Source organism: Pongo pygmaeus, chromosome 19, assembly GCF_028885625.2.
Source record: "Pongo pygmaeus isolate AG05252 chromosome 19, NHGRI_mPonPyg2-v2.0_pri, whole genome shotgun sequence".
NCBI classification, from domain to species: Eukaryota; Metazoa; Chordata; class Mammalia; order Primates; family Hominidae; genus Pongo; species Pongo pygmaeus.
In genome coordinates this window covers 52,771,703-52,798,143 of record NC_072392.2, presented here as the reverse complement: position 1 = coordinate 52,798,143, position 26,441 = coordinate 52,771,703, and the positions used below count along the sequence as shown (strand labels likewise).

General features: G+C 41.4%; 1 protein-coding gene and 1 long non-coding RNA gene across 2 annotated transcripts in view; one reads left to right on the top strand and one right to left on the bottom strand.

Moving 5' to 3' along the window:
* LOC134738637 (uncharacterized) overlaps positions 1–2,931 on the bottom strand; it is a 30,574-nt gene extending 27,643 nt beyond the window's left edge. The window contains exon 1 of the long non-coding RNA XR_010124516.1: positions 2,861–2,931. This is a non-coding gene — a long non-coding RNA (uncharacterized LOC134738637). The remainder of the gene's footprint in view (positions 1–2,860) is intronic.
* LOC129017577 (uncharacterized) overlaps positions 1–26,441 on the top strand; it is a gene marked incomplete at its 5' end in the record, with an annotated part of 95,217 nt that overhangs the window by 35,033 nt on the left and 33,743 nt on the right. Inside the window, one exon of the mRNA XM_063655458.1 lies at positions 20,219–20,357. Within this exon, the coding sequence (XP_063511528.1) occupies positions 20,219–20,357 (139 nt within the window). The remainder of the gene's footprint in view (positions 1–20,218; positions 20,358–26,441) is intronic.

The following is a 26,441-nucleotide window of genomic DNA, read 5'->3' as shown; positions in this document are numbered from 1 at the left end:
TTTTCTAGTTCTTTTAATTGTGATGTTAGGGTGTCAATTTTGGATCTTTCCTGCTTTCTCTTGTGGGCATTTAGTGCTATAAATTTCCCTCTACACACTGCTTTGAATGCATCCCAGAGATTCTGGTATGTTGTGTCTTGGTTCTCGTTGGTTTCAAAGAACATCTTTATTTCTGCCTTCATTTCATTATGTACCCAGTAGTCATTCAGGAGCAGGTTGTTCAGTTTCCACGTAGTTGAGCGGTTTTGAGTGAGATTCTTAATCCTGAGTTCTAGCTTGATTGCACTGTGATCTGAGAGATAGTTTGTTATAATTTCTGCTCTTTTACATTTATTGAGGAGAGCTTTACTTCCAAGTATGTGGTCAATTTTGGAATAGGTGTGGTGTGGTGCTGAAAAAAATGTATATTCTGTTGATTTGGGGTGGAGAGTTCTGTAGATGTCTATTAGGTCCACTTGGTGCAGAGCTGAGTTCAATTCCTGGGTATCCTTGTTGACTTTCTGTCTCGTTGATCTGTCTAATGTTGACAGTGGGGTGTTAAAGTCTCCCATTATTAATGTGTGGGAGTCTAAGTCTCTTTGTAGATCACTCAGGACTTGCTTTATGAATCTGGGTGCTCCTGTATTGGGTGCATATATATTTAGGATAGTTAGCTCTTCTTGTTGAATTAGTCCCTTTACCATTATGTAATGGCCTTCTTTGTCTCTTTTGATCTTTGTTGGTTTAAAGTCTGTTTTATCAGAGACTAGGATTGCAACCCCTGCCTTTTTTTGTTTTCCATTTGCTTGGTAGATCTTCCTCCATCCTTTTATTTTGAGCCTATGTGTGTCTCTGCATGTGAGATGGGTTTCCTGAATACAGCACACTGATGGGTCTTGAGTCTTTATCCAATTTGCCAGTCTGTGTCTTTTAATTGGAGCATTTAGTCCATTTACATTTAAAGTTAATATTGTTATGTGTGAATCTGATCCTGTCATTATGATGTTAGCTGGTTATTTTGCTCGTTAGTTGATGCAGTCTCTTCCTAGTCTCTATGGTCTTTACATTGTGGCATGATTTTGCAGTGGCTGGTACCGGTTGTGCCTTTCCATGTTTAGTGCTTCCTTCAGGAGCTCTTTTAGGGCAGGCCTGGTGGTGACAAAATCTCTCAGCATTTGCTTGTCTGTAAAGTATTTTATTTCTCCTTCACTTATGAAGCTTAGTTTGGCTGGATATGAAATTCTGGGTTGAAAATTCTTTTCTTTAAGAATGTTGAATATTGGCCCCCACTCTCTTCTGGCTTGTAGGGTTTCTGCCAAGAGATCCGCTGTTAGTCTGATGGGCTTCCCTTTGATGGTAACCCGACCTTTCTCTCTGGCTGCCCTTAATATTTTTTCCTTCATTTCAACTTTGGTGAATCTGACAATTATGTGTCTTGGAGTTGCTCTTCTCGAGGAGTATCTTTGTGGCGTTCTCTGTATTCCCTGAATCTGAATGTTGGCCTGCCTTGCTAGATTGGGGAAGTTCTCCTGGATAATATCCTGCAGAGTGTTTTCCAACTTGGTTCCATTCTCCCCGTCACTTTCAGGTACACCAATCAGACGTAGGTTTGGTCTTTTCACATAGTCCCACATTTCTCGGAGGCTTTGCTCGTTTCTTTTTATTCTTTTTTCTCTAAACTTCCCTTCTCGCTTCATTTCATTCATTTCATCTTCCAGGGCTGATACCCTTTCTTCCATTTGATCGCATCGGCTCCTGAGGCTTCTGCATTCTTCACGTAGTTCTCGAGCCTTGGTTTTCAGCTCCATCAATCAGCTCCTTTAAGCACTTCTCTGTATTGGTTATTCTAGTTATACATTCTTCTAAATTTTTTTCAAAGTTTTCAACTTCTTTGCCTTTGGTTTGAATATCCTCCCGTAGCTCGGAGTAATTTGATCGTCTGAAGCCTTCTTCTCTCAGCTCGTCAAAGTCATTCTCCGTCCAGCTTTGTTCTGTTGCTGGTGAGGAACTGCGTTCCTTTGGAGGAGGAGAGGTACTCTGCTTTTTAGAGTTTCCAGTTTTTCTGCTCTGTTTTTTCCCCATCTTTGTGGTTTTATCTACTTTTGGTCTTTGATGATGGTGATGTACAGATGGGTTTTTGGTGTGGATGTCCTTTCTGTTAGTTTTCCTTCTAACAGACGGGACCCTCAGCTGCAGGTCTGTTGGAGTACCTGGCCGGCCGTGTGAGGTGTCAGTCTGCCCCTGCTGGGGGGTGCCTCCCAGTTAGGCTGCTCGGGGGTCAGGGGTCAGGGACCCACTTGAGGAGGCAGTCAGCCCGTTCTCAGATCTCCAGCTGCGTGCTGGGAGAACGCTGCTCTCCTCAAAGCTGTCAGACAGGGACATTTAAGTCTGCAGAGGTTACTGCTGTCTTTTTGTTTGTTTGTGCCCTGCCCCCAGAGGTGGAGCCTACAGAGGCAGGCAGGCCTCCTTGAGCTGTGGTGGGTTCCACCCAGTTCAAGCTTCCCGGCTGCTTTGTTTACCTAAGCAAGCCTGGGCAATGGCGGGCGCCCCTCCCCCAGCCTGGCTGCCGACTTGGCTGTTTGATCTCAAACTGCTGTGCTAGCAATCAGCGAGATTCCGTGGGCGTAGGACCCTCTGAGCCAGGTGCGGGCTATACTCTCCTGGGGCACCGTTTCCTAAGCCCGTCGGAAAAGCACAGTATTCGGGTGGGAGTGGCCCGATTTTCCAGGTGCCGTCTGTCACCTCTGGAAAGGGAACTCCCTGACCCCTTGCGCTTCCCGAGTGAGGCAATGCCTCGCCCCTGCTTCGGCTGGCGCACGGTGCACTCACCCACTGACCTGCGCCCACTGTCTGGCACTGCCTAGTAAGATGAACACGGTACCTCAGATGGAAATGCAGAAATCACCTGTCTTCTGCGTCGCTCACGCTGGGAGCTGTAGACTGGAGCTGTTCCTATTCAGCCATCTTGGCTCCTCCCCCACATTGAAGTCTCTAATCCACATGGAAAGACTTTTTGTAAGGATCCACTTTTATTTTTTTCCCATATGATAACAGATAACTGATTGTTCCAGCCTATTTATTGAGTAGTGCATTTTTTCTCCTGTGATCTCAGTGCTTGCTTGGGTGAATATTAAGTGCCAGTATATGCACAGGCTCAGTTTCTAGGCTCTCAATTCGGCTCTCTCCTCTAGTGCCAGTAATCCGCTTGATTATTTGTCCTGATTGTGGTTGCTTTATAATAATTCTTAGTATAAAGTATGGCAGGTCCCCAAAAGACTCATAATAATACCTTTCCATATTGGTTTTACAGTCAGCTTATTGATTTCCACAAAAAATGATACCGGGATTTTGAATGGTATTGCATTGAGTCTTTGGATCAAGTTGGGGAGAATTGATTGACATTGTTATGCTATTGAGGCTTCCTATTTAAGAACATAATATGACATTCTATTTATCTTATGTTTTAAATCATTCCAGTTAAATTTTATAATTTTCTCCTTATATAAAGAACTTCTACATAAAATGTCAATTTTTCCTAGAGTATTTTTATTATTTATACATGATATTTAAAAAGTTATATTTTCTGATTGTATATAGAAATGAAACTAACTTACGTTTTGTCTTTATACTTTTATTTATTTATTTATTTGAAGAAACGGGGTTTTGCTATGTTGCCCAGGCTGGTCTTAAACTCTTGGCCTCAAGTGATCCTCTGGTCTCAGTCTCCCAAAGTGCTAGGATTACAGGTGTGAGCCACCACATCTGGCCTGTTTTTGTGCTTTTATTGACTTATATCTAGATTCTTTGGGGTTATCTATGTAGACAGTGGATGATCTACAAATAGTTGTAGCTTTGTTTCTTTATCTTCAATCTTTTTTTTTCTCTGTGTGTCTGTTGAGGGCTTTTAATGTTGAATAGGGGAGATGACATTGGGAAGCTATGTATTGTTTTTAATTAATATATTTTTTTGTACATTGACCTCTTCTGTACCTTGCACTTCTGTTTTGTTTGGTTTTGTTTTTGGAATGCAGTGGCACAATCACAGTTCACTGCAGCCTTGATCACCTGGTCTCAAGCCATCATCCCACCTCAGCCTCCTGAGTAGCTAGGACTACAGGCATGTGCCACCATGCCTGGCTGATTTTTGTATTTTTTTTTTTTTTTTTTTTTTTAGAGATGGGGTTTCATCCTGTTGGCCAGGCTGGTCTCAAATTCCTGAGCTCAAGTGATCCACCTGCCCCGACCTCCCAAAGTGTTAGGATTATAGGCGTGAGCCACTGCACCCAGCCCCAGGGTTGTTGCTTCTTTATTGAGCTTGCCACTCAGTGCCTTTTAACTGGGGCATTTAGCCCGTTTACATTCAAGGTTAGTATTGATATGTGTGGATCTGATTCTGTCTTCGTGTTGTTAGCTGCTTATTATGCCGACTTGTTTGCATGGTTGCTTTGTAGTGTCACTGGTTATGTACTTAAGTGTGTTTTTTTAGTGTCTGATAATGTTCTTTCCTTTCCATATTTAGTGCTGCTTTCAGGAGCTCTTGTAAGGTAGGTCTGGTACTAATGAAGTCCCCCAGCATTTGCTTGTCTGAAAAGGATCTTATTTCTCCTTTGCTTATGAAGCTTAGTTTGGCCCAATATGAAATTCTGGGTTGGAATTTCTTATCTTTAAGAATGTTGTGGCTGGGTGTGGTGGCTCACGCCTATAATCCCAGCACTTTGGGAGGCTGAGGCGGGCAGATCTTGAGGTCAGGAGATTGAGACCATCCTGGCTAACACAGTGAAACCCTGTCTCTACTAAAAATACAAAAAATTAGCCAGGCATGGTGGCCGGCGCCTGTAGTCCCAGCTACTCGGGAGCCTGAGGCAGGAGAATGGCGTAAGTAAACCCGGGAGGCGGAGCTTGCAGTGAGCCTAGATCGCGCCACTGCATTCCAGCCTGGGCGACAGAGCGAGACTCCGTCTCAAAAAAAAAAAAAGAATGTTGAATATAGGCCTCCAACCTCTTCTGACTTGTATAGTTTCTACTGAGAGGTCCACTGTTAGTCTGATGGGCTTCACTTTATAGGTGACATGTCCTTTCTCTCTAGCCGCCTTTAACATTTTTTTCTTTCATTTCTACCTTGAAGAATCTGATGATTATGTTTCTTGGAGATGATCTCTTTGTGAAGTGTTTTGTGGGAGTTCTCTTTATTTCCTGAATTTGAATGTTGACTTCTCTAGCTAGGTTGAGGAAGTTCTCATGAATGATATCCTGAAATATGTTTTCCAAGTTGCTGTCTTTCTCCCCATATCTTTCAGGGGTACCAATGAATTGTATATTTAGTCTCTTTATATAATTTCATATTTCTTGGGGGTTTTGCTTGTTCCTTTTCATTCTTTTGTCTTTATTCTTGTCTGTCTTATTTCAGAAAGCCAGTCTTCAAGCTCTGAGATTCTTTTCTCAGCTTGGTCGGTTCTACTGTTAATACTTGCGATTGCATTATGAAATTCTTTTTTTTTTTTTTTTTTTGAGACAGAGTAGCGATGCGATCTGAGCTCACTGCAACCTCTGCTTCCTGGGTTCAAGCGATTCTCCTGCCTCAGCCTCCTGAGTAGCTGGGATTACAGGCGCCCGCCGCTACACCCATCTGATTTTTTGTATTTTTCGTAGAGATGGGGTTTCACCATGTTGACCAGGCTGGTCTTGAACCCCTGACCTCATGATTCGCCTGCCTTGGCCTCCCAAAGTGTTGAGATTACAGGCGTGAGCCACTGCGCCTGGCCATGAAATTCTTACAGAGTGTTTTTCAGCTCTATGAGGTCGTTTATATTCTTTTCTATACTGGCTATTTTGTCTGTCAGCTCTGTATCGTTTTATTGTGGGTGGCTTCCTTAGATTGGGTTTCAACATTCTCCTGAATCTCAATGATTTTCATTCCTATCCATATTCTGAATTCTGTTTCTGTCATTTCAACCATCTCAGTCCAGTTCAGAACCCTTGCCGGAGACCTAGTGCAGTCGTTTGTTTTAGAGGAAAGAAGATGCTCTGGCCTTTTGAGTCATCAGAGTTCTTGTGTTGGTGCTTTGTCATCTTTGTGGACTGATGTTCCTTCAGTCTTTGAAGTTGCTGGTTTTTTTTTGGTTTGTTTTTGTTTTTATCCTGTTTGATGACCTTGGATGTTTGTGGTACAAGGTAGGTTCAGTTAACTGGCTTCATTACTGGAGGGGCCAGGGCTCATCTCAGGACTCCCGGAGTACATGGGTCCTCTAACTCTGGGGGACTGGCATTGGGCTCCAGCTTTGTTCTCTGGTTCTTTAAGGTTAGGAACCTGCTGCACTGGAGGGGCCGAGGTGCTCCTGGACCTCTGGTCACAATACTCCCGTGGGTTGTGCCAGCCAAAGTGTAGGGGGTGGCAGTGGAATCAATTCTTGTTCGCATGTGCCAGTAGCAGTGGCAGCAAGGCCACAGGGTGCTGGCCTCCATGTGGGCATTGGCAGCAACAGTGGCAGTAAGGCCAGGGTGGGGGGCTGCTGGTACACATGCACTGGTGGTGGTGTTAGCACAGGGGCAGGGTGCTGGTGGGTGCAGGACTGGGTGTGCCCTCTGTGCACGTTCATGCTGGCTTCAGTGGCTGCTAAGGGGTGGGGGTGGGTCCTCTGTTTTCTCTGCCTAGTTTCATGTTGGTGCAGGGGCTCAGTGCTAGTGGGGATGGCACTGGTGGGCTCTGTACCTGCCAGTGCTCCCTTGACAATGGCCGTGGAGGGATGAGCAGGGTATACTCACGCTGGCTGCAGTGGCATGGGAGGGTGCTTGCACACATGTGTGCTGGCGGGGAAGGGAAAACAAGGTACACCTGTGCACACATGTGGGCAAAGCATTTGTGGGGTGGCCATGGATGAGTGCCTGTAGGCAAAGCAGCATGGAGCAGCCTTCAGTGGGAGGAGGGTATTGGCAGGCTCGTGCTTTTCCACAGGGATCACGGTGGTGGAGCACTTTGCCTGTCAGCACCTTGTCAGTGCAGGAGCTGGTATGTGGCCCCCCGCCCCCCCGGCAGTACTGCAAGCATCCTGGCCAGGCTGGGGCCCCCTGAGAGACCAGCAGACTGAGGGTACTCAGGTCACACCACCCCCACCTTATGGGCAAGACTGCCCTGCAGAGTTCAGGTCTGGCAGTTCCTCTAGGGCTAAAGTCTCCTATGGGAGCAAGTCGAGCCTTGGGGGATGGGCATTCCTGGCCCTGTTGCACTACAGATGCTCTAGCACCAAAACCTCTGAGCTCTGCCTTGGCTGGAGTTCTGCCCCTACCACTTCTCTAAGCAGCTTTCCCTGCCAACTCAAGTGTCCTTGGTGGTTGAGGGGTCTCCTTGTGGTGGAGGAGTCTCCTACTGCAGGGATTCCAGAGTCCCCTGGTGAGAGTGGGTTGCTGCTTCCCTGTTCAACTCAACTGCCTCTTCAGGAGTCACTGGGGGCCAGGAAAAAGTCCAGGTGCGCGGTAGCCCTGTGCAGGGTTCCTTGCTTCTTCCCTCTTCAGTTCAGCATCTGTCAGCACTCAGTGCTTTCCCTCTGAAGATCTGCTAAGAGTGTGCCAGTCATCCTGGTCCTTTGGGAGATGTTCCTACTGGCTGCAGCTAGTTGGCCATCTTGGAGCCCCCTCCCTGTGGCTTTTCATGATTTCTAATAATTACATTGATGTTACATTCTGTGGGCTGTTCTTATTGAAATGTATAAATTTAACAAATCAGTTGTTGATGTAAACTTGCTGATATTTTGTTTAGGATGTTTGCGTCTATGTTTGAGTAAGATTGGTTTGTAATTTTCTTATATAGTCATTGTCTGGATTTCATATCAAGGTGGTTCTAGCCTTACAAAATCAATTGGGGAGTTTATATAATCTATTTGATCTCTGTGTTAACTGAAGTTATGTCTAATATTTCACCCCTAATGTTTATTTCTTTATTTTTTCTTGATTTTTTTTTCTGTTTGTGTATTTCATTTTATTTTTATTTTTTTGAGACAGGGTCTCACTCTGTCATCCAGGCTGGAGTGCAGTGGTGTGATCACTGTTCACTGCAGCCTTAACCTCCTGGGCTCAAGCAATCCTCCCACCTTAGCCTCTCAAGTAGATGGGACTACAGGCACATGTCACCATCCCTAGCTAATTTTTAAATTTTTTTTGTAGAGATGGGGTCTCACTTTGTTGCCCAGGCTGGTCTTGAACTCGTGGGCTCAAATGATCTTGTCTTGGCTTCCAAAAGTGCTAGGATTACAGGCGTGAGCCACTGTGGCTGGCCTCAGTGTATTTTTAAAGACTCATTTCTAGGCCAGACTTGGTGGGTCACACCTGTAATCCCAGCACTTTGCGAGGCTGAGGTATGGATCACTTGAAGTCAGGAGTTTGAGACCATCCTGACCAACATAGTGACACCGTTTCTACTAAAAATACAAAAACTAGCTGGGTATGGTGGCGGACGCCTGTAATCCCAGCTACTCAGGAGGCCAAGGCAGGAGAATCACTTGAACCCAGGAGGCGGAGGTTGCAGTGAGCCGAGATCATGCCGCTGCATTCCAGCCTGGGCCACAGAGTGAGACTCCATCTCAAAAAAATAAAAAGACTCATTTCTTAGCTTTTTAAACTTCGTCTTCTGTTTTGTTAATTTTGTTGTTACATTTTCTTTCCTTGGGTTTATTCTGCTATGCATTTTTCCCCTAACTTTTTAATGTTACTTATTTATTTTTTGAGACGGAGTTTCAGTCTTGTCGCCCAGGCTGGAGTACAGTGGCGTGATCTCAGCTCACTGCAACATTTGCCTCCCGAGTTCAAGTGATTCTCCTGCCTCAGCCACCCAAGTAGCTGGGATTACAGGTGCTCACCACCATGCCCGGCTAATTTTTATATTTTTAGTAGAGATGGGATTTCACCATTTTGGCCAGGCTGGTCTCGAACTCCTGACCTCAGGGGATCCACCTGCTTCGGCCTCCCAAAGTGCTGGGATTACAGGCGTGAACCACCGTGCCTGGCCTTAATCTTATGTTTAAGTGTGGAAAAATGTACATAACATAAAAGTTACCATCTTAACTGTTCTAAGTGTATAGTTCAGTAGTGTTAAGTACATTCACCTTGTTGTGTAACCAATCTACAGAACTCCCTTCATCTCAAAAAACTGAAACCCTTTTCTCATTAAACTAGAACTTCCCATTCCTCCATGTTCCCAGCCACTGGAAACCACCATTCTACTTTCTGTTTCTATGAATTTGACTACCCTGGATACCTCAAATAAGTGGCGTCATACAGTATTTGTCTTTTTATAACTGGCTTGTTTCCGTTAGTATAATGTCTTGAAGGTTAATCCACATTGCAGCATATGTCAGAATTTCCTTCCTTTTAAAGGCTGAATAATATTCTGTTATTTGTGTAAACCACATTTTCTTTATCCATTCAGGACATTTGGGTTATTTTCACCTTTTGGTTATTGTAAATAATGCTGCTGTGAACATGGGTGTGCAGATACCACTTCAAGACCCTGCTTTCAGTTCTTTTGCATATGTACCTAGAAGTAGGGTTTCTGGATCACATGGTAATTCTATTTGTAGTACGTTGAGGAACTGTTTTACTGTTTTCCATAGGTAGATGCACTATTTTACTTTCCCATCAGTAGTGCACAAGGGTTCCAATTTCTCCATATCCTCATTTACATTTGTTATTTTGTGTCTTTTTTTTTTTTTTTTTTTTTTTGAGACAGAGTCTTACTCTGTTGCCCGGGCTTGAATGCAGTGGTGTGATCTGGGCTCACTGCAACCTCCGCCTCCCAGGTTCAAGCGATTCTGCTGCCTTGGCCTCTCTAGTAGCTGGGACTACTGGCACTCGCCACCATGTCTGGCTAATTTTTGTATTTTTAGTAGAGATGGGGTTTCGCCACGTTGGCCAGGCTGGTCTTGAACTCCTGACCTCAAGTGATCTGCCTGCCTTGGCCTCCCAAAATGTTGGGATTACAGGCATGAGCCACTGCGTCTGGCCTTATTTCATGTCTCTTTTTGATAGTAGCCATCCTAATGAGCCATCTTGGCTAACACTGTGAAACCCCATCTCTACTAAAAATACAAAAAATAGCCGGGCGTGGCGGCGGGCGTCTGTAGTCCCAGCTAGTCAGTAGGTTGAGGCAGGAGAATGGCGTGAACCTGGGAGGCGGAGGTTGCAGTGAGCCGAGATCGCGCCACTGCTCTCCAGCCTGGGTGAAAGAGCAAGACTCTGTCTCCAAAAAAAAAAAAAAAAGGGAAAGAAAGAAAATACAGTAGTCTCCCCCACCCCACCACCACTTATTAGCAGTTTTGCTTTCCATGGTTTGTTGCCCACAGTCAACTGCAGTCTGAAAATGTTAAATGGAAAATTCCAGAAATAATTCATAAGTTTAAAATTGCATGCTGTTTTGCGTAGTGTGATGAAATCTCACACAGTCCTGCTTCGTCTTACTTGGGATGCGAATCATCCCTTTGTCCAGTGTATCCACGCTGTGTATGGTACCTGCCTGTTAGTCACTTAGTAGCCATCTCATTTATCAGATTGACTGTCATGATATTGTAGTGCTGTGTTCAATTAACCCTTATTTTATATAGTAATGGCCCCAAGGAGGAGGAGTAGTGACGCTGGCATATTGTTATAATTGTTCTTTTTTTAAAATTAGTTATTATTGTCGATCTCTTACTGTGTCTTATAAATTAAACTTTTTTATAGGCATGTATGTGTAGGAAAAAACATAGTGTATATATAGGGTTTGGTACTTATCCCTGGATTCAGGCATCCACTGGGGGTCTTGGAACTTATGCCCCATGGATAAGGGGGGACTACTGTATCTTTATTTCTCCCTTATTCTTGAATGATAGTTTTGCTGGATATATAGAATTCTGGACAGTTGTGTTTCCCTCAGTATGTTAAAGATACTATTTCACTATCTGTCTGCTATCATAGCCGTTGAGAATTCAGTTGACATAATTGCCTTTATTTTATAGGTGATATTTTCTCTCCAGTTGTTTTTTTAGGTCTCCTTTTTGTTGTTTGTTCTGTAGTTTCACCAAAATGTTTGTAGGTTTATGGATCTCTATTTATTCTGCTTTGAGTTTTTGGACTTCTTGGGACTGACATTTGTTGTTGTCTAACAGTTCTAAAAAGCCATTACCTTCTCAAATATTGTTTGTTTTCTGTATTTCTATTAGTTTTCTTCTGGGACTGCAATTAGATGTATGTAATATTGTTTGAGGCTGAGCCAAGTAGTGTACTGTGATTAAGTTTACTTTCTGGTACAACTTTTTATGTCTCCTAAATGTAATAAGTCTCATTTAGTCTCATTTTTTTCATTTGCTTCAGTTTTTATGTACTTATTGTTATTTCTTTACATCATTAACACTTTCTCAGTACAGTTTTTCACATAGGGTCAAACCTGTTAATCTGTGCGGTGTGACCGTTTTCCTTGAGGATTTCCTCCCATGCTACTGTTTAGAATTGGCTGCTTGCTACGCCAGGTGTGCAGCTATCATCCTGTGTTCTCCCTTCAGCATCATTTTGGAAATTCCTATTGCTTGTCTCCTGTGTGGATTTCCTTGTTTTGTGGATCTCATTCATTTACAGCACACCTTCCACCAGCTTGCTGGAAAAAAAAAAAAGTACAAAGGAGATAAATTTTGAGACCTTGAATGTTTGAGAATGTCTTTATTCTACCTTTTTTGAAAAAAAATATTGATAATTTGTCTAGGTGTTAAGTTCTAATATGAAAATAATTTTTTTTCTCAGAATTTGGAAAGAATTTCTCCATTGCCTTTTAGTTTATCACTGAGATTATTGCTAACCCCAATGCCATTCTGGTTTCTGTTACATTGTCATCAATCTGTTTATTTTTTCTCTTCTAGAATCCTTGGAATTTTTTTTTCTTTGTCCTTGCTATTCTGCAGTTCAATAATAACATGTTGGGATACCAAATGGGTCTTAACTTAGTTTAGAGACTCTTCAAGTCTGGAAAACTTCTTGTATTATTCTTTGGCAACATCTTCCTATCTTATTTATTATTTTTTTTTCTTTTTTTCACATGTTGGAATTGATTACTCACGTAATTTTTTACATTTTTTTTCTTTCATGGTCTTTCTTTTGTTCTTTTTTTGTAGAAAATATCTTGACTTTATCTTCCAGCTCTTTAATGTTTTCTTTCTTTCTTTCTTTCTTTTTCTTGAGAGAGAGTCTGGCTCTTGTCACCCAGGCTGGAGTGCAGTGGCACAATCTCAGCACTCTTCAACCTCCACCTCCCAGGTTCAAGTGATTCTCCTGCCTCAGCCTCCTGAGTAGCTAGGATTACAGGTGCCTACCACCACACCTGGCTAATTTTTGTATTTTTAGTAGAGACAGAGTTTCACTGTGTTGGCCAGGCTGGTCTCAAACTCCTGACCTCAGGTGATCCACTCGCCTGGGCTTCCCAAAGTGCTGAGATTATAGGTGTGAGCCACTGCACCTGGCCTGCTGTCTTTATTTTAAAAATAGCATTGTTTAATTTTTTTTTTTTTTTTTAAGTTGGCGTCTTGCTCTGTTGCCCAGGCTGGAGTGCAGTGGTGCAATCTCGGCTCACTGCCAGCTCTGCCTCCCAGGTTCACGCGTTCTCCTTCCTCAGCCTCCTGAGTAGCTGGGACTACAGGCTAATTTTTTTTTTTTTTTTTTTTTTTTGTATTTTTAGTAGAGACGGGGTTTCACCGAGTTAGCCAGGATGGTCTCAGTCTCCTGACGTCGTGATCTGCCCACCTCGGCCTCCGAAAGTGCTGGGATCACAGGCAGCATTCTTTACATTTTTAAGTATTTTTTTAAGATACTAATAATTTACTGTATTTTGAAGTTTTCTTCTCATTCTTCATTATCTTTTTTCTCAAAATTAATTGTGTGTACTTGGTTCTTTTCTTTCATGCTAATAAGGTTTCCTTATACCTGGTGATTCTGAGCTGTTTTCACTTTAAATATCTAAGTTTTGTTTGTTTGTTTTGTTTTTTGAGACAGAGTCTCATTCTGTCGCCCAAGCCAGAGTGCAGTGGCATGATCTTAGCTCACTGCAACCTCCACTTCCCAGGTTCAAGAAATTCTTGTGCCTCAGCCTCTCATGTAGCTGGGATTACAGGCATGTGCCACCATGCATGGCTAAATTTTGTATTTTTAGTAGAGACGAGGTTTCACCATGTTGGCCAGGCTGGTCTGAAACTCCTGTCCTCAAGTGATCGGCCTTCCTCGGCCTCTCAAAGTGCTGGCATTACACCATGAGTCATTGTGCCTGGCCTACTCTTAGATCTTAAATGTTTTACACACACGCACACACACACACACACACACACACACGGTAACTGTGATGATGGATGTGTCAATTGATCGTGGTAATCATTTCAGAATGTATACATCTATTATCATGTAGACCTTAAATTATTATTTTTGTCAATTATACCTCAAGCTGGAAAAAAAATGCAGATCTACTCTTAAATGTGAGATAATTGGAAGCTCATGTGCATGGGCTAGGGTAAGTTGGTGGAGAACTAACTTTATTGTTGGAGGCTTTCTAAATGTATGTCTTTTCTTTGAACATTAGTTTGTTCCAGAAAATATTGCGTGGTTGGTTGCCTGGGAAGATACATGTCTGATTTTCGGACTTGGAAGCAAGATAAAGGAAAGAGGCTGCTGGTTTATGGTAGAGAGATTTTTCACTCGTTAAGGAAGTAACAAAGTAAGGAAGTAGGATTATTGTAGAAATATTATTTTACAGTTCAAGTTTGTAAAACACAGGTGAAGGTAATCGTTGGTGGGTCTCTTCCTCTGAGATCACCAAATTATCTGTAGACTGGTTGGTAGACTTGCAGAGACCACTTGTTCTTGGACAACAGTTAGAAGCATACTGCCCTAGGCAGTAAAAAGGTGGTTGTTGAGGGCAGCAAGAGGCGGTGTAACATACCAGTTCGTTTTTCTTTTCTTAGCAAGCATGTACTAATTGCCTTTTAAAACTCCTGACCATAGGGGATAAAACGATTACAAGAAAGATACCTTCCCTGCTCCCATGGAATTTACCTTCTAGCACAACAGTGGATATTAAACAACGTATCATCTGGTTATGTAATTACAGTAATAATCATGTAGGAGAGGTCAAGGAAGCTTACTGCTGTGGGGTTCAGGATGGCATCTCTGAAAGTATGAATAAGGAAAGTGGTGGGAGAATAAAAGGAGAGTGGCCGAGACTCAGACTGAGAGATTAATTGGGATAATGACAATTGTGGGATTCAATGAGGTGTATAATGTGTTTAGTGCCTGGTACTTGTGCTCAGTAAGTGCTAATTAGTAGTTGTTTATAGCAATACTGTTATCTTGGATGATCAAATAGAAGATCCCTAGCAAGTAATTTTATAAAGACAAAAATTTTGTGTCAACTCTATAATAAAACAATATATCCTTAGAATCAGTTATCACTTAAAATCCTTATTTTATAGAAATTTTTGTGTTTCAAAAGTAGAGCTAGGGTAAGTCCCCCTTCAGGGTGGATACTTAAAGGAGATGAAATCACCTCATAAAGGTGTCTGCACTCCCATGTTCATTGCAGTGTTATTCACAAGGTAGCCAAGATATGGAAACAACCTAAATGTCTGTTGATGGCAAATTGATAAAGAAAATGTGTGGGTATGTGTGTGTTTATACAATGGAACATTATTCAGCCTTTAGAAAGAAGGATATTCTGTCATTTGCTACAACATGGTTGGACCTTATGCTAAGTGAAATAGACCACGCACAAAAAGAAAAATACTATATAATCTCACTTATATGTGGAATGTTTTTAAAAAGTCAAATGTACAGAGACAGAAAATAAAACAGTGGTTACCTTGGGCAGGAGGAGGAAGGAAATGGGGTTATATAGATAATAAAATAGCAGATATATAGAATGAAGAAGTCTGGAGAGCTTATGTATAACATGAAGACTATAGTTAATAAAACAAAATTGTATTAAGGATTTTTATTAAGTAATTTAGCTGCTCGTAACACAGACACACACACACAGAGTAACTATGATAGATATGTTTTCACTGTAGTAACCATTTTGCTATCTATACACATCCCAAGATATCAGCTTGTAAATCTCATATACACAAATTTTTTTTTTAAAGGTATTGTTGGGACAGAGATCAGGCTTAACGTTGTGGTTGTATCTGTAGTACCCAGCACAGTGCCTGACACATAGAAGGTGTTAGTCTTGTTTTTTGTTTTTTGGTTTTTTTTTTTTAAGTATCTGAAATATTTACCAGAAATTCTATTCTCTCGGTTGAGAGACATCTATGTGATTTTAGGTATTAATAAAAGAAATACTCTTCCTTTTTTCTTACTACAGTGTTGGTATTGGTGCTGTTTCTTCAGGGACATCATTGATGACCTTTTAGTTAGAATTTAAATGTTATCCTTTCTGTAACCATCAGGGATCTGTTGGGATAAAGTCTTATTTTTCTTTTCTTGAGAGTAATTGGTGCTTCCTAACTTTTCAGCACTTAGACTCACAGTGTATTAGTTATCTATTGCTGCAAAACACATTACTTCAAAACTTAGCAGTTTAAAACAACAGACATTTATTATCCCACAGTTTCTATGGGTCAGGAAGATAGGAGTACCTTAGCTGGATGCCTCCGGAGCACGGTCTCTTGAGGTTGCAGTCAGGCCATTGGCTGGGGCTATATCATCTGAAAGCTTTACTGGGGCAGGGGATGATGTACTTCCAAGTTCACTTGCCTGATTGTTGGGAGGAGGACTTAATTCCATTTCTTGTGGGCTTCTTCCTGGTTTCTGTTTGTTACCTGGTGTCTAGAGCTGATGTACTGGGCACTTTCCCCCTAGCATGGTTATTTTCTTTGTTTTTTCTCTCATTTAGGTGAAAACTTAGGTGAATTTTAATGTAAACCCTACCCCCATTACGGTCTAAGGGGCCTTTTAGAAAATGAGTAGAATGTACAGAGGCAAAAATTTTAGCCTGTGACCTTTTGAAGAATTTTCTAAGTGAAACTAGAAACAAATTAACCATTGTTCACAGACTGCTTTGCTTAATGTTATGCCTTCTTTTGCTAAATCCTCGTTTGTTGAAATCTTATATCTTAAGTTGCTGATAGTTTGTTAATAGAGATCATAATTAAAAGGTGATTATATTTCTTCATGCAGTTTAGCTTTACATTTCTTCCATTATACTCAAAGATTTCTGTAATATAGCAAGAAATGTTTTTAAGAAGTGTTTTTCCTCAATTGTGTGAAAGTAATGTATCTAACTGAAAAGAAGAGAAACTCATAAAAGTAAAAATTTTTAAAAATCACCTTATTCTTACCTCTCAAATACAATGACCTCATATTTTTAATTTGGCTCAAGGTTTTTTCCTCCTCATTCTAGGCATAATTATTTTCTTATATGTGTTTCAATATTACTTTTTTGTGAAAAATGTGGTTACAAATGTGGTCTAATTTCATTTTGCACTTTAAAAATTATTAATGAGGCCGGAAATGAGGCCGGGTGTGGTGGCTCACGCCTGTAATCCCAGCATTTTGGGAGGCCAAGGTGGACAGATCACGAGGTCAGGAGATTGAGACCATCCTGGGTAACACAGTGAAACCCTGTCTCTACTAAAAATACAAAAAATTAGCTGGGCGTGGTGGCAGGTGCCTGTAGTCCCAGCTACTCGGGAGGCTGAGGCAGGAGAATGGCATGAACCCGGGAGGCAGAGCTTGCAGTGAACCGAGATCGGGCCACTGTACTCCAGCCTGGGCGATAGAGCAAGGCTTTGTCTCAAAAAAAAAAAAATATTAATGAGATGGTCATATTTTTATGTATTTACCTATCACTTATCTTTGAATTGCCTCTTATTTCTTGAAGTTTTTCCAATAAATATTCTTATTAATAGACAAGACAACCTTATCTGTTAGTTATGTAAACTTTTTGGTAGCTAATTGTATGTACATTCTTTTACCTCCTGTTTCTTTATTAGTAGTGTCTTTTTGTTATAGAATTTATACATTCTCTTGTAAGCAAATATCAGTGTTTTTATTATAGGTGCTGTATGTTTGTCTTGCTTAGGAAAATCTTTATTACTCCAATATTATTAAATTATTCTTTAGTATTTGTCCTAATAGTTTTATGGCTTCGTTTTTTTTTAAATCACACACACACACTCACACACACACACACACACACAGGCACACACACTCTTTGAGACGGGTCTCGTTCTATCACTCAAGCTGGAGTGCTGTGGCGCAATTATGGCTCACTGCAGCCTCAACCTCCCGGGCTCAAGATATCTTCCCATCTCTGCCTCCCAAGTAGCTGGGACTACAGGTGCATACCACCACCCCCAGCTAATTTTTAAATGTTTTTTTTGGTAGCAACAGGGTCTCACTTTGTTGCCCAGGCTGGTCTGAAACTCCTGGGCTCAAGTGATCCTCCTTCCTCAGCCTCCCCAAAGTGCTGGTTTTACAGGCATGAGCCATCACAGCTGGCAGCACCCATATATTTTAAAATTTGGTATGAATTAGTCTTTTCTTTTTGATGTGGGCTCATTGTATTGACTAATCCATTCTTTACCATTGATTTGAAATACCACCTTTATTATATTAAATTTCTGGTAAATATGAATATTTTTTCTGTAATTGCAATTAACTTATACTTGTACAGATTGTGTTGTAAGAGCTTAACAGTATATTTCAGTACTTGGTCATATCTCTTGTTCTTGTTTTTCTTTTTTTTTTTTTTTGTTTTGTTCTTTGAGACGGAGTCTTGATCTATCGCCCAGGCTGGAGTGCAGTGGTGCAATCTCGGCTCACTGCAAGCTCTGCCTCCTGGGTTCATGCCATTCTCCTGCCTCAGCCTCCCGAGTAGCTGGGACTACAGGTGCCTGCCACCACGCCCAGCTAATTTTTGTTGTATTTTTAGTAGAGACAGGGTTTCACCGTATTAGTCAGGATGGTCTTGATCTCCTCATCTCGTGATCCGCCCGCCTCGGCCTCCGAAAGTGCTGGGATTACAGGCTTGAGCCACGGTACCTGGCCTTGTTCTTGTTTTTCAAAAATTTCTTTGGTATTCTCACAAGTTTATTCTTCCAAATTAACTTCAGAATCAGCTTACCATTTTAAATAAGCATCCCCCTTCTAAATCTATTATAACATCTCACTACTTTCTCTTCTATTCATATTAGCTTAACTTAAGCTACCATCCTCTCTTGAGTAAGACTGTTTTCTAACATACAGCAACAAGAGGGTTCTTTTTAAAACATAAATCAGATTATGTTATCCCTTTGCTTAAATTCCTTCAGTGCCTTCTTCCCCTGTCTTTTGGTTATCTATTGCTGTATAATAAGCTACTCCAAACCCTTGTAGCCTAAAAACAACCATTTTATTGTGTTCACAATTTTTAGGGGTCAGGAATTCATGACAGGTTCAGCTGGGCAGTTCTTGTGTTCTGTATTGTGTTGCTGACACTGGAGAGTCCCTTCCATTATGGCTTCTTCAGTCACATGTCTGGCTCCTCAGTGCTTCTTGGCCTCTCTCTCCACAATGGCGTCTCATTCTTCAGAATCTCTGCATGTGGCCTCGGCTTCTCACAGCATGCTCATCTCAGAATAGTCCCATTTTTTACATGACAGCTGGCTTCTAGGAAGAGGGAAATAAAAACTGTCAGACCAATTAAGGACTATGGCCTGGAACTACGCAGTGTGCCTTTAAGCCGTATTTTATTGGTCAGAATAGTCACTGGACCTGCTAGATGAAAGGAGGTAGAAAAATAAATTTCTTTTCCTAATGAGGGAGTGGCAAAATCTTATTGCAGGAAAGCATGTGGGATGAGAGATACTTGACAGTTGGAAAATATAATCCGTGACATCATCAAATTCAAAATAAATTCAAAGTTCTTAAAATGGCCTATAAGACTTTTCATGATCTGACTCCTGCTGCTTGAATCTCTGACCACATCCCCTAGATTTTCCTCTTTTGTTCCCTTTGGGTTAACCACATTGGCCCTCTTGCTAGGCTTTGAACATGCCACACCCAACATCAGATCCATTTTACTTGCAACTACTCTTCTTTAGATCTTTGCATGGGCCTTCCCATTCTCATTCATTCATTCATTCATTCATTTTGAGACAGGGTCTCACTCTGTTGCCCAGGCTGGAGTGCAGTGGCGCGATCTGGGCTCAGTGCAACCTCTGCCTCCCGGGTTCAAGCAATTCTCCCACCTCAGCCTCCTGAGTAGCTGGGACTGCAGGCATGTACCACTGTGCCTGGCTAATTTTTGTATTTTTGGGTTTCACGAGGTTTCCCCATGTTGGCCAGGCTGGTCTCAAATTCCTGACCTCATGTGATCCACCCACCTCGGCCTCCCAAAGTGCTGGGATTAGAGGTGTGAACCACTAATCCCATGGCTGGTCTTCCCATTTTTTTTTTACTTCATTTAGGTCTCTGCTCAAATATCACATCTTCAGAGAGCTTCCCCTGACCACCTTATCTGATAAATTCTTGGTTACTTAGAACTCCTTAATCTTGATTTTTTTTCTTTTTCATAGAATTTGGTGCTGTTAGTAGGAGCCTGGGGGGCCTGAGTACCACTTTTCTTCCTTCCCTGCCTGGCTTCTGAGCAAGTTGAGAAATGAGTAAAGGTGGAGGCCAAAGTGTATTTTTAAAATTCCTCTGACTAAAGGGAGATGAAGTAAAGGGAACAAAGGAAGTATCATGAGGATTCTCAGATGTCCGACATGGGAAACTGGGTAGATTGCGGTACTATTTACCAAGACAGGAAACATGGTAGGAAGATTATGAATTAAGCTTTGGAAATGTTGAGTTTGAAGTGCCTACAAGTTATCCATATGGAGAAACCAAATGGACATTTGGATAACACATCTGAAGCTCAGGAGAGAAGTTTACATTACAGATTCAGGTTTGGTAGTTGTTCTAGTTTTCTATTGCTGTGTAACAAACTACCACAAACAGTAGCCTAAAACACACAAAATTACTATCTTATGATTTCTATGGGTCAGGAGTCAAGGCATTGCTTAGCTGTGTTCTCTGCTCAGGTTCTCATCAGGCTGAAATCAAGGTTTTGGTTGGGGCCTCAGTCTTATCTGAGGCTTGGGGTTCTCTTCCAGGCTCATTGGTTGTTGGCAGAAGGTTCAGGAATCTGGGGAGACAAGATTTTTGGGAGCGCCAACCCAGATGTTTCCATTCCATGTGTCAGAGTCTTGTTCTTTCCTAGCCAGGCCCCTGATCTGGACGTAGGAGACCTGCTGCCTTTGGGAGTTCAACCTTTGAAGCCCAACACATACATATTTAGACATCTAATCTGTCTGTCCATCCATCCATCCATCCATCCAATCTGTGTATCTCTGAGATATGTAAGTATAATAAATGAGCGATAATTAAGTGCTGGTTCTGGTCCTTAGGTTTCTCTGCCCTCCTGCTGCGGGAGAGGAGAGTCTCTGTGTTTTCAGAGAGGTTCTCTGGCTTTCAAACTTAGTTTTCAATTGGAAGTTAATCAGCTTTTTTGTTGTTATCTTTTTTTTCTTTGAAATCAACATCTGGGAGTGAGGAGCACTGGGCAAATGCAGTGCAGGCCCAGCACCAGCTTTGGCCAACCCCCACGGGGAGCCTGGAGTGAGAATGGGAGCCTGGGGCAAGAATGGCTCTTCTGAGTTGCCCAGAATTGCGGTGGCTGAGGTGTCCAGGCCTTCATATTGCCATATCAGTCATTGGATGTGGGTTATCTTGGGAAGGATATGACCTTGAACAGGGTTGTTCCCTGTAGGTGAGGCAGTCCCTGAAGGGGCTGACTGACAGCACTCCCAGCATTTAAGGTAAGTCCTTTTTTGAAGGAGGAACTGGGTAGCACCTCAGTGTCTACCACGATTTCTCTATATCCACCAAATGGCCAATTTGTTTTTGTTTTTTATTATCATTATGCATTCATGGATTTAAGCATATATTTAGCAAACTTTCTGTTAAATTATGTGTATAGAAAAGGGCACAAATTGTAAATATACAGCTCAGTTAAATGTTCACAAAGTAAACACACCAGTGTAACCAGTATCCAGATCAAAAAATAAGACAATACTGTGAATCTAGAAGTCCTCCTCGTGTTTCCTTTCAGTCACTGTCTCCCAGGGATCTATCCTGACTTCTAAAATCATGGGATGAATTTAGCATGGTTTTGAAATTTATGTAACATCATACAGTATGTCTTGTTCTGACTTCTGTCTGTCAGTATTGTATTTGTGAAATTAAGCTCACAATTGTAAGTCATTCTCTTGCTGTATATTTTTTCATGATATGACTATACCAGTTTTTAAAAACCATTTCTGCTATTGACATTTGGATTGTTCCAGTTGTTGGGAATTATAAAACATGCTGCTATAAAACATTGTTGTGCATGTCTTCTGGTGAACATATATACATTTCTGTTGGGTATATATCTAGTGAAATTGCTGAATGTGTGTGTGTGTGTTCAGTTTTAGCAGATAATGCCAGTTTCCAAGGTAAGTACTGAGTTACACACCTACTCGTAGCGCCTAAGGTTTCCAGTTGCTGTAATTTGCTCCTGTTTGTAGAAGACACAGCCTTCGAGGGCTTATCACTGAGAACTATATTTACTAAGGTCTCCACTAGCAGATTCTGAACTCTTTTGTCCTCTCGAAGCTGCAAGGCTTTCAAATTCTGCTTTGCTTTTCAGAAGTTTTCGGTTTAGCCTTTTTACCCTCTCCACTCACTGAAGCATTTGAGATTCCCTCACGTCTTCAGTTTTGCCAATCTAGCCCTCAGTGAACACCAGAATCTCTGATGGTTTCTTCTTCCATTAGAGGTACATTGCCTGGGAAAAAAACCTTATTTCTCAGTCTCTTTTCCTGACCAGAATCTGCAAATGCCCCAGGGGAAAAGCAGCTGCAGAAGATCCCCTTACCTCATTATAGCTCACTCTTTGTGGAATCTTAGTGTTACTAATCCCTATTCCTTCAGTAGCTCTCTGAATTCTTCAAACAGATGATTTTTATATTTCATTTTTTGTTAGAAATTAAGTTTGTGGTGGGAGCTATTTTGCAGTAAATTATTCTACCCTACATGGAAACAGTAGTATGGATTTAAATATATTTAATATGTTTCAATAAATTGCCATCCTTAACAGTGTTCAAATTATTACACTTTTGGCCAGTGGGGACCTCTTTAAAATTCATTCCTAACCATTTTTGACTTGACCCTTATTAGTCAGTGCTGCTATCTGGTATGACAAGATGTTCCGGAGTCATTGTGTCTTTTTTTTTTTTTTTTTTCCTCCAGACATAGAAGCAGCCATTTCCTAAAGGAGTCCAGATTCCTTTTACTGGGAAATGGTTGTTCAAGATTACAACTGAGTGAGGATTACTATGGGATTGGCCATTAGTCATTACTGTGGGATTGGCCGTTGTTTCTAGGCATTTTCAGTGGACAGAAGTAGAAATATGTTTTTTAAAATACAAAATAAAATATCTTGACTTCATATAGATACTTCTATTTCAAATTCAAGACTACAGGTTCTTTACTTTACCATTACTTTTATTTCCCATGCTGAAAGTCTTGGGTTTTTAGAGGCACTAGGAGTGATAGAATTAAAATACCACGGAATTATTTAGTTCCTCTCTTTATACCATTAAAGAATTAGATACATTTATACCATTAAATAATTAGATACAGATTTCAGTTCATTTGTTTATTTTTGATTTCTAGACTTCTTAAAATTTTAATTTTATGTTTATGTAAATTACATAGTTCTAAAATGAAATCTACAAAAACAATACGTATTCCATATAGAATATGGATTTTATCCTTGTCACTTCTACTTTATTTCTTTTCATTTCCTAAAGGCAACCACTAATTTTTTTGAGCGTTTCATTCTTCTACTGTTTTGTTTTGTTTCTTTTGTTTTTTTTTTTTTGTATTTATTGATCATTCTTGGGTGTTTCTCAGAGAGGGGGATGTGGCAGGGTCATAGGATAATAGTGGAGAGAAGGTCAGCAGATAAACACATTAACTAAGGTCTCTGGTTTTCCTAGGCAGAGGTCCCTGCGGCCTTCCGCAGTGTTTGTGTCCCTGGGTACTTGAGATTAGGGAGTGGTGATGACTCTTAAAGAGCATGCTGCCTTCAAGCATCTGTTTAACAAAGCACATCTTGCACCGCCCTTAATCCATTTAACCCTGAGTTGACACAGAACATGTTTCAGAGAGCGCGGGGTTGGGGGTAAGGTTATAGATTAACAGCATCCCAAGGCAGAAGAATTTTTTCTTAGTACAGAGCAAAATGGAGTCTCCTATGTCTGCTTCTTTCTACACAGACACAGTAACAATCTGATCTCTCTTTCTTTTCCCCACATTTCCCCCTTTTCTTTTTGACAAAACCGCCATCGTCATCATGGCCCGTTCTCGATGGTCGCTGTCTCTTCGGAGCTGTTGGGTACACCTCCCAGACGGGGCGGCGGCAGGGCAGAGGTGCTCCTCACCTCCCAGACAGGGCGGCTGAGCAGAGGCGCTCCTCAGTTCCCAGACAGGGCGGCCAGAGGCGCTCCTCACCTCCCTGACGGGGTGGCGGCCAGGCAGAGGCGCTCCTCACCACCCAGACGGGGCGGCCGGGCAGAGGCGCTCCTCACCTCCCAGATGGGGCGGCCGGGCAGAGGTGTTTTGTTTCTTAATATAAGAAACATATATTTCTATCTCCTCCCTCGTCTTAGATGAATGGAACATACTGTGTATATTTTCTCCATCTTGTTTTTTTTTTTAACTTAAGATATATCCTGGAGATTATTCTATCATTTAATGAATTTGGATTCATTTTTTGGTTTTACGTTATATTTAATTTTATACATGTCTTTTATTTAAGTGTCACTGTGTTCATGTTATTTGCTCTTTCAGTATATATGAATATATACATATATATACACGTACACACACACATACACACACACACACACACACACACACACATTTTTTGAGACAGAGTCTTGCTCTGTTGCCCAGGCTGGAGTGCAGTGGGGCTTAGCTCCCTGCAGCCTCTGCCCCCTGGGTTGAAGCAGTTATCATGCCTCAGCCTCCCAAGTAGCTGGGATTATAGGCACGCGCCACCATGGTCAGCTAATTTTTTTGTATTTTAGTAGAGATGGAGTTTTGGCATGTTGGCCAGGCTGGTCTCGATTGCCTGCCTTGGCCTCAGCATATATTTTTGTATTTAGAAAGATTTATTCAGACCAGCATTCATACTGTGTAATGATAAGGAATTTATTGTAGAAATTAGATTGTATACAGTTTTGAGGGGACTAAGTGAGGTGTGAGTATCTGGAATGGGGAATTGGAGGATCAGAGGAGTCCACTCACCAGATCGTCCAAATCAATGACAATGGGTAGATAAGTTGGAGCTGTTTGGGAAATCTGAGAAGTCAAATATATCCAGCCACTGAAGTGAGATTATGAAGGAGGAGCTTGAGGAGGGCACTGTGGGAAGCTCTTGCCATGTAAGGTTTGTCATACAAAGCCCTGTAGGTTTGCACCCAAGCATCTGGTGGTAGGTTTGGGCTAGTATTGGTCAGCAAAGTGACCGCTGGTCCAAAGAAAGAGCTGGACATAGAGTGAAAGAGAGAGAGAGTAAAAGCTGGAACTTTCTGGGTGCCTCTGTATCTGTCTCTCATTGTATGTTACTGTGAAACCTTCAGAATAATAGCTGCTGCTTCACTTCCACATTTCAAACAAATTTTATACAGGTTGAGTATCCCGTATCTGAAATGCTTGGGACCAGAAGTGTTTGGATTTCAGATATTTTTGGGTTCTAGTATATTTGCATTTTACTCACCATGATCATCCCTAATCTGAAATGAGCTTTTCCTTTGAGAGTCATGTTGTTGATCAACAAGTTTGGATTTTAGAGTGTTGTAGGTTACAGATTTTTGAATTAGGGATAGACAGCCTATACAAATTACCCTTTAGACCATCTCTAACCCAGAACCATACAGTGAGTGGGATCTGGGAAAGTAGTTCCCAGCTTAACAGTTAACATACCACGCACCACCAGTACAATTTGTGTTTTTGTTCTGGTGGTTACCATTATATTAATGCCTTTATATGGTATTCTAATTTCCTTCTCTTTTGGGGTGGAGGGGTATTATGTGTTGGTTTTTTACTCTGAGCAATATTGAAATGAACTAGAAACCTCCTTTCCTCATCTCCTTTTTCCCTGTCATTTTACTCTGTTAATAACAAGACAATCAAGAAACATATTCTACTATTTATATGCTCTCACCACCCTCCCTCTCCTCAATTTTGATAATTGTATTGTATCTATATTATCAAGTACATAAAGCAGTCACCTTATATACTTTCTCCCTTATTACCACCATTCTCAGTTCTTTTAGAAAATACAGTGATGCTCTGGCTGGGCACGGTGGCTCACGCCTGTAATTCCAGCATTTTGGGAGGCCAAGGTGGATGGATTACCTGAGGTCAGGAGTTCAAGACCAGCCTGACCAACATGGTGAAACCCCGTCTCTACTAAAAATACAAAAAAAATTAGCCAAGCAGTGGTGGTGCGTGCCTTTAATCCCAGCTACTAGGGAGGCTGAGGCAAGGGAATCGCTTCAACCTTGGAAGCAGAGGTTATGGTGAGCTGAGATTACGCCACTGCACTCCAGCCTGGGTGACAGAGCAAGTCTCTGTCTCAAAAAAAAAAAAAAAAAAAAAAATACAGTGATGCTCCACATAATGACATTTTGGTCAATGATGGACTGCATATGTAATGGGAGTCCCTTAGTATTATAATACGGTATCATTACTTTTTCTATGTTTAGATACACAAACACCATGTGTTCAAGTTGCCAAGAGTATTCAGTACAGTTAACGTGCTGTACAGTTTTGTACCCTGTATACCATGTAGCCTAGAGGTGTGGCAGGCTATACTATCTAGGATTGTATAAGTACACTCTGTGATGTTCACATGACAGTGGAATCATGTAAGGACACATTTCTCAGAACATACTCCATCACTAAATATATTTAACGATTGCTATTAATGTGGATGTCTCTCCAGTTATTTTGATCATCTGAAGCATATTCTGTAGTATATCCTCCAGGAAAAGGAAAAGGGAACAAAATTTCCAGGGTTCTTGCAGTTTAGCACAGTTTGTCATTGCTATAAAATTGTCTCTCAGTATCTGGGACATTGGTTCCAGGAACCCCCATGGACGGTGAAATCTGCAGATGTTCAAATCCCTGATATGAAATGATGTGGTATTTGCATATAGCCTACCCATATCCTCCTGTGCACTTTAAATCATCCCTTGATTACTTATAATACTTAATACAATGTAATACTATATAAATAGTTGTTATACACTATTATTTAGGGAATGATGACAAAAAGTCTGTACCTGTTCTGTACAGACATATTAAAATTTATTTTTTGATCTGCAGTC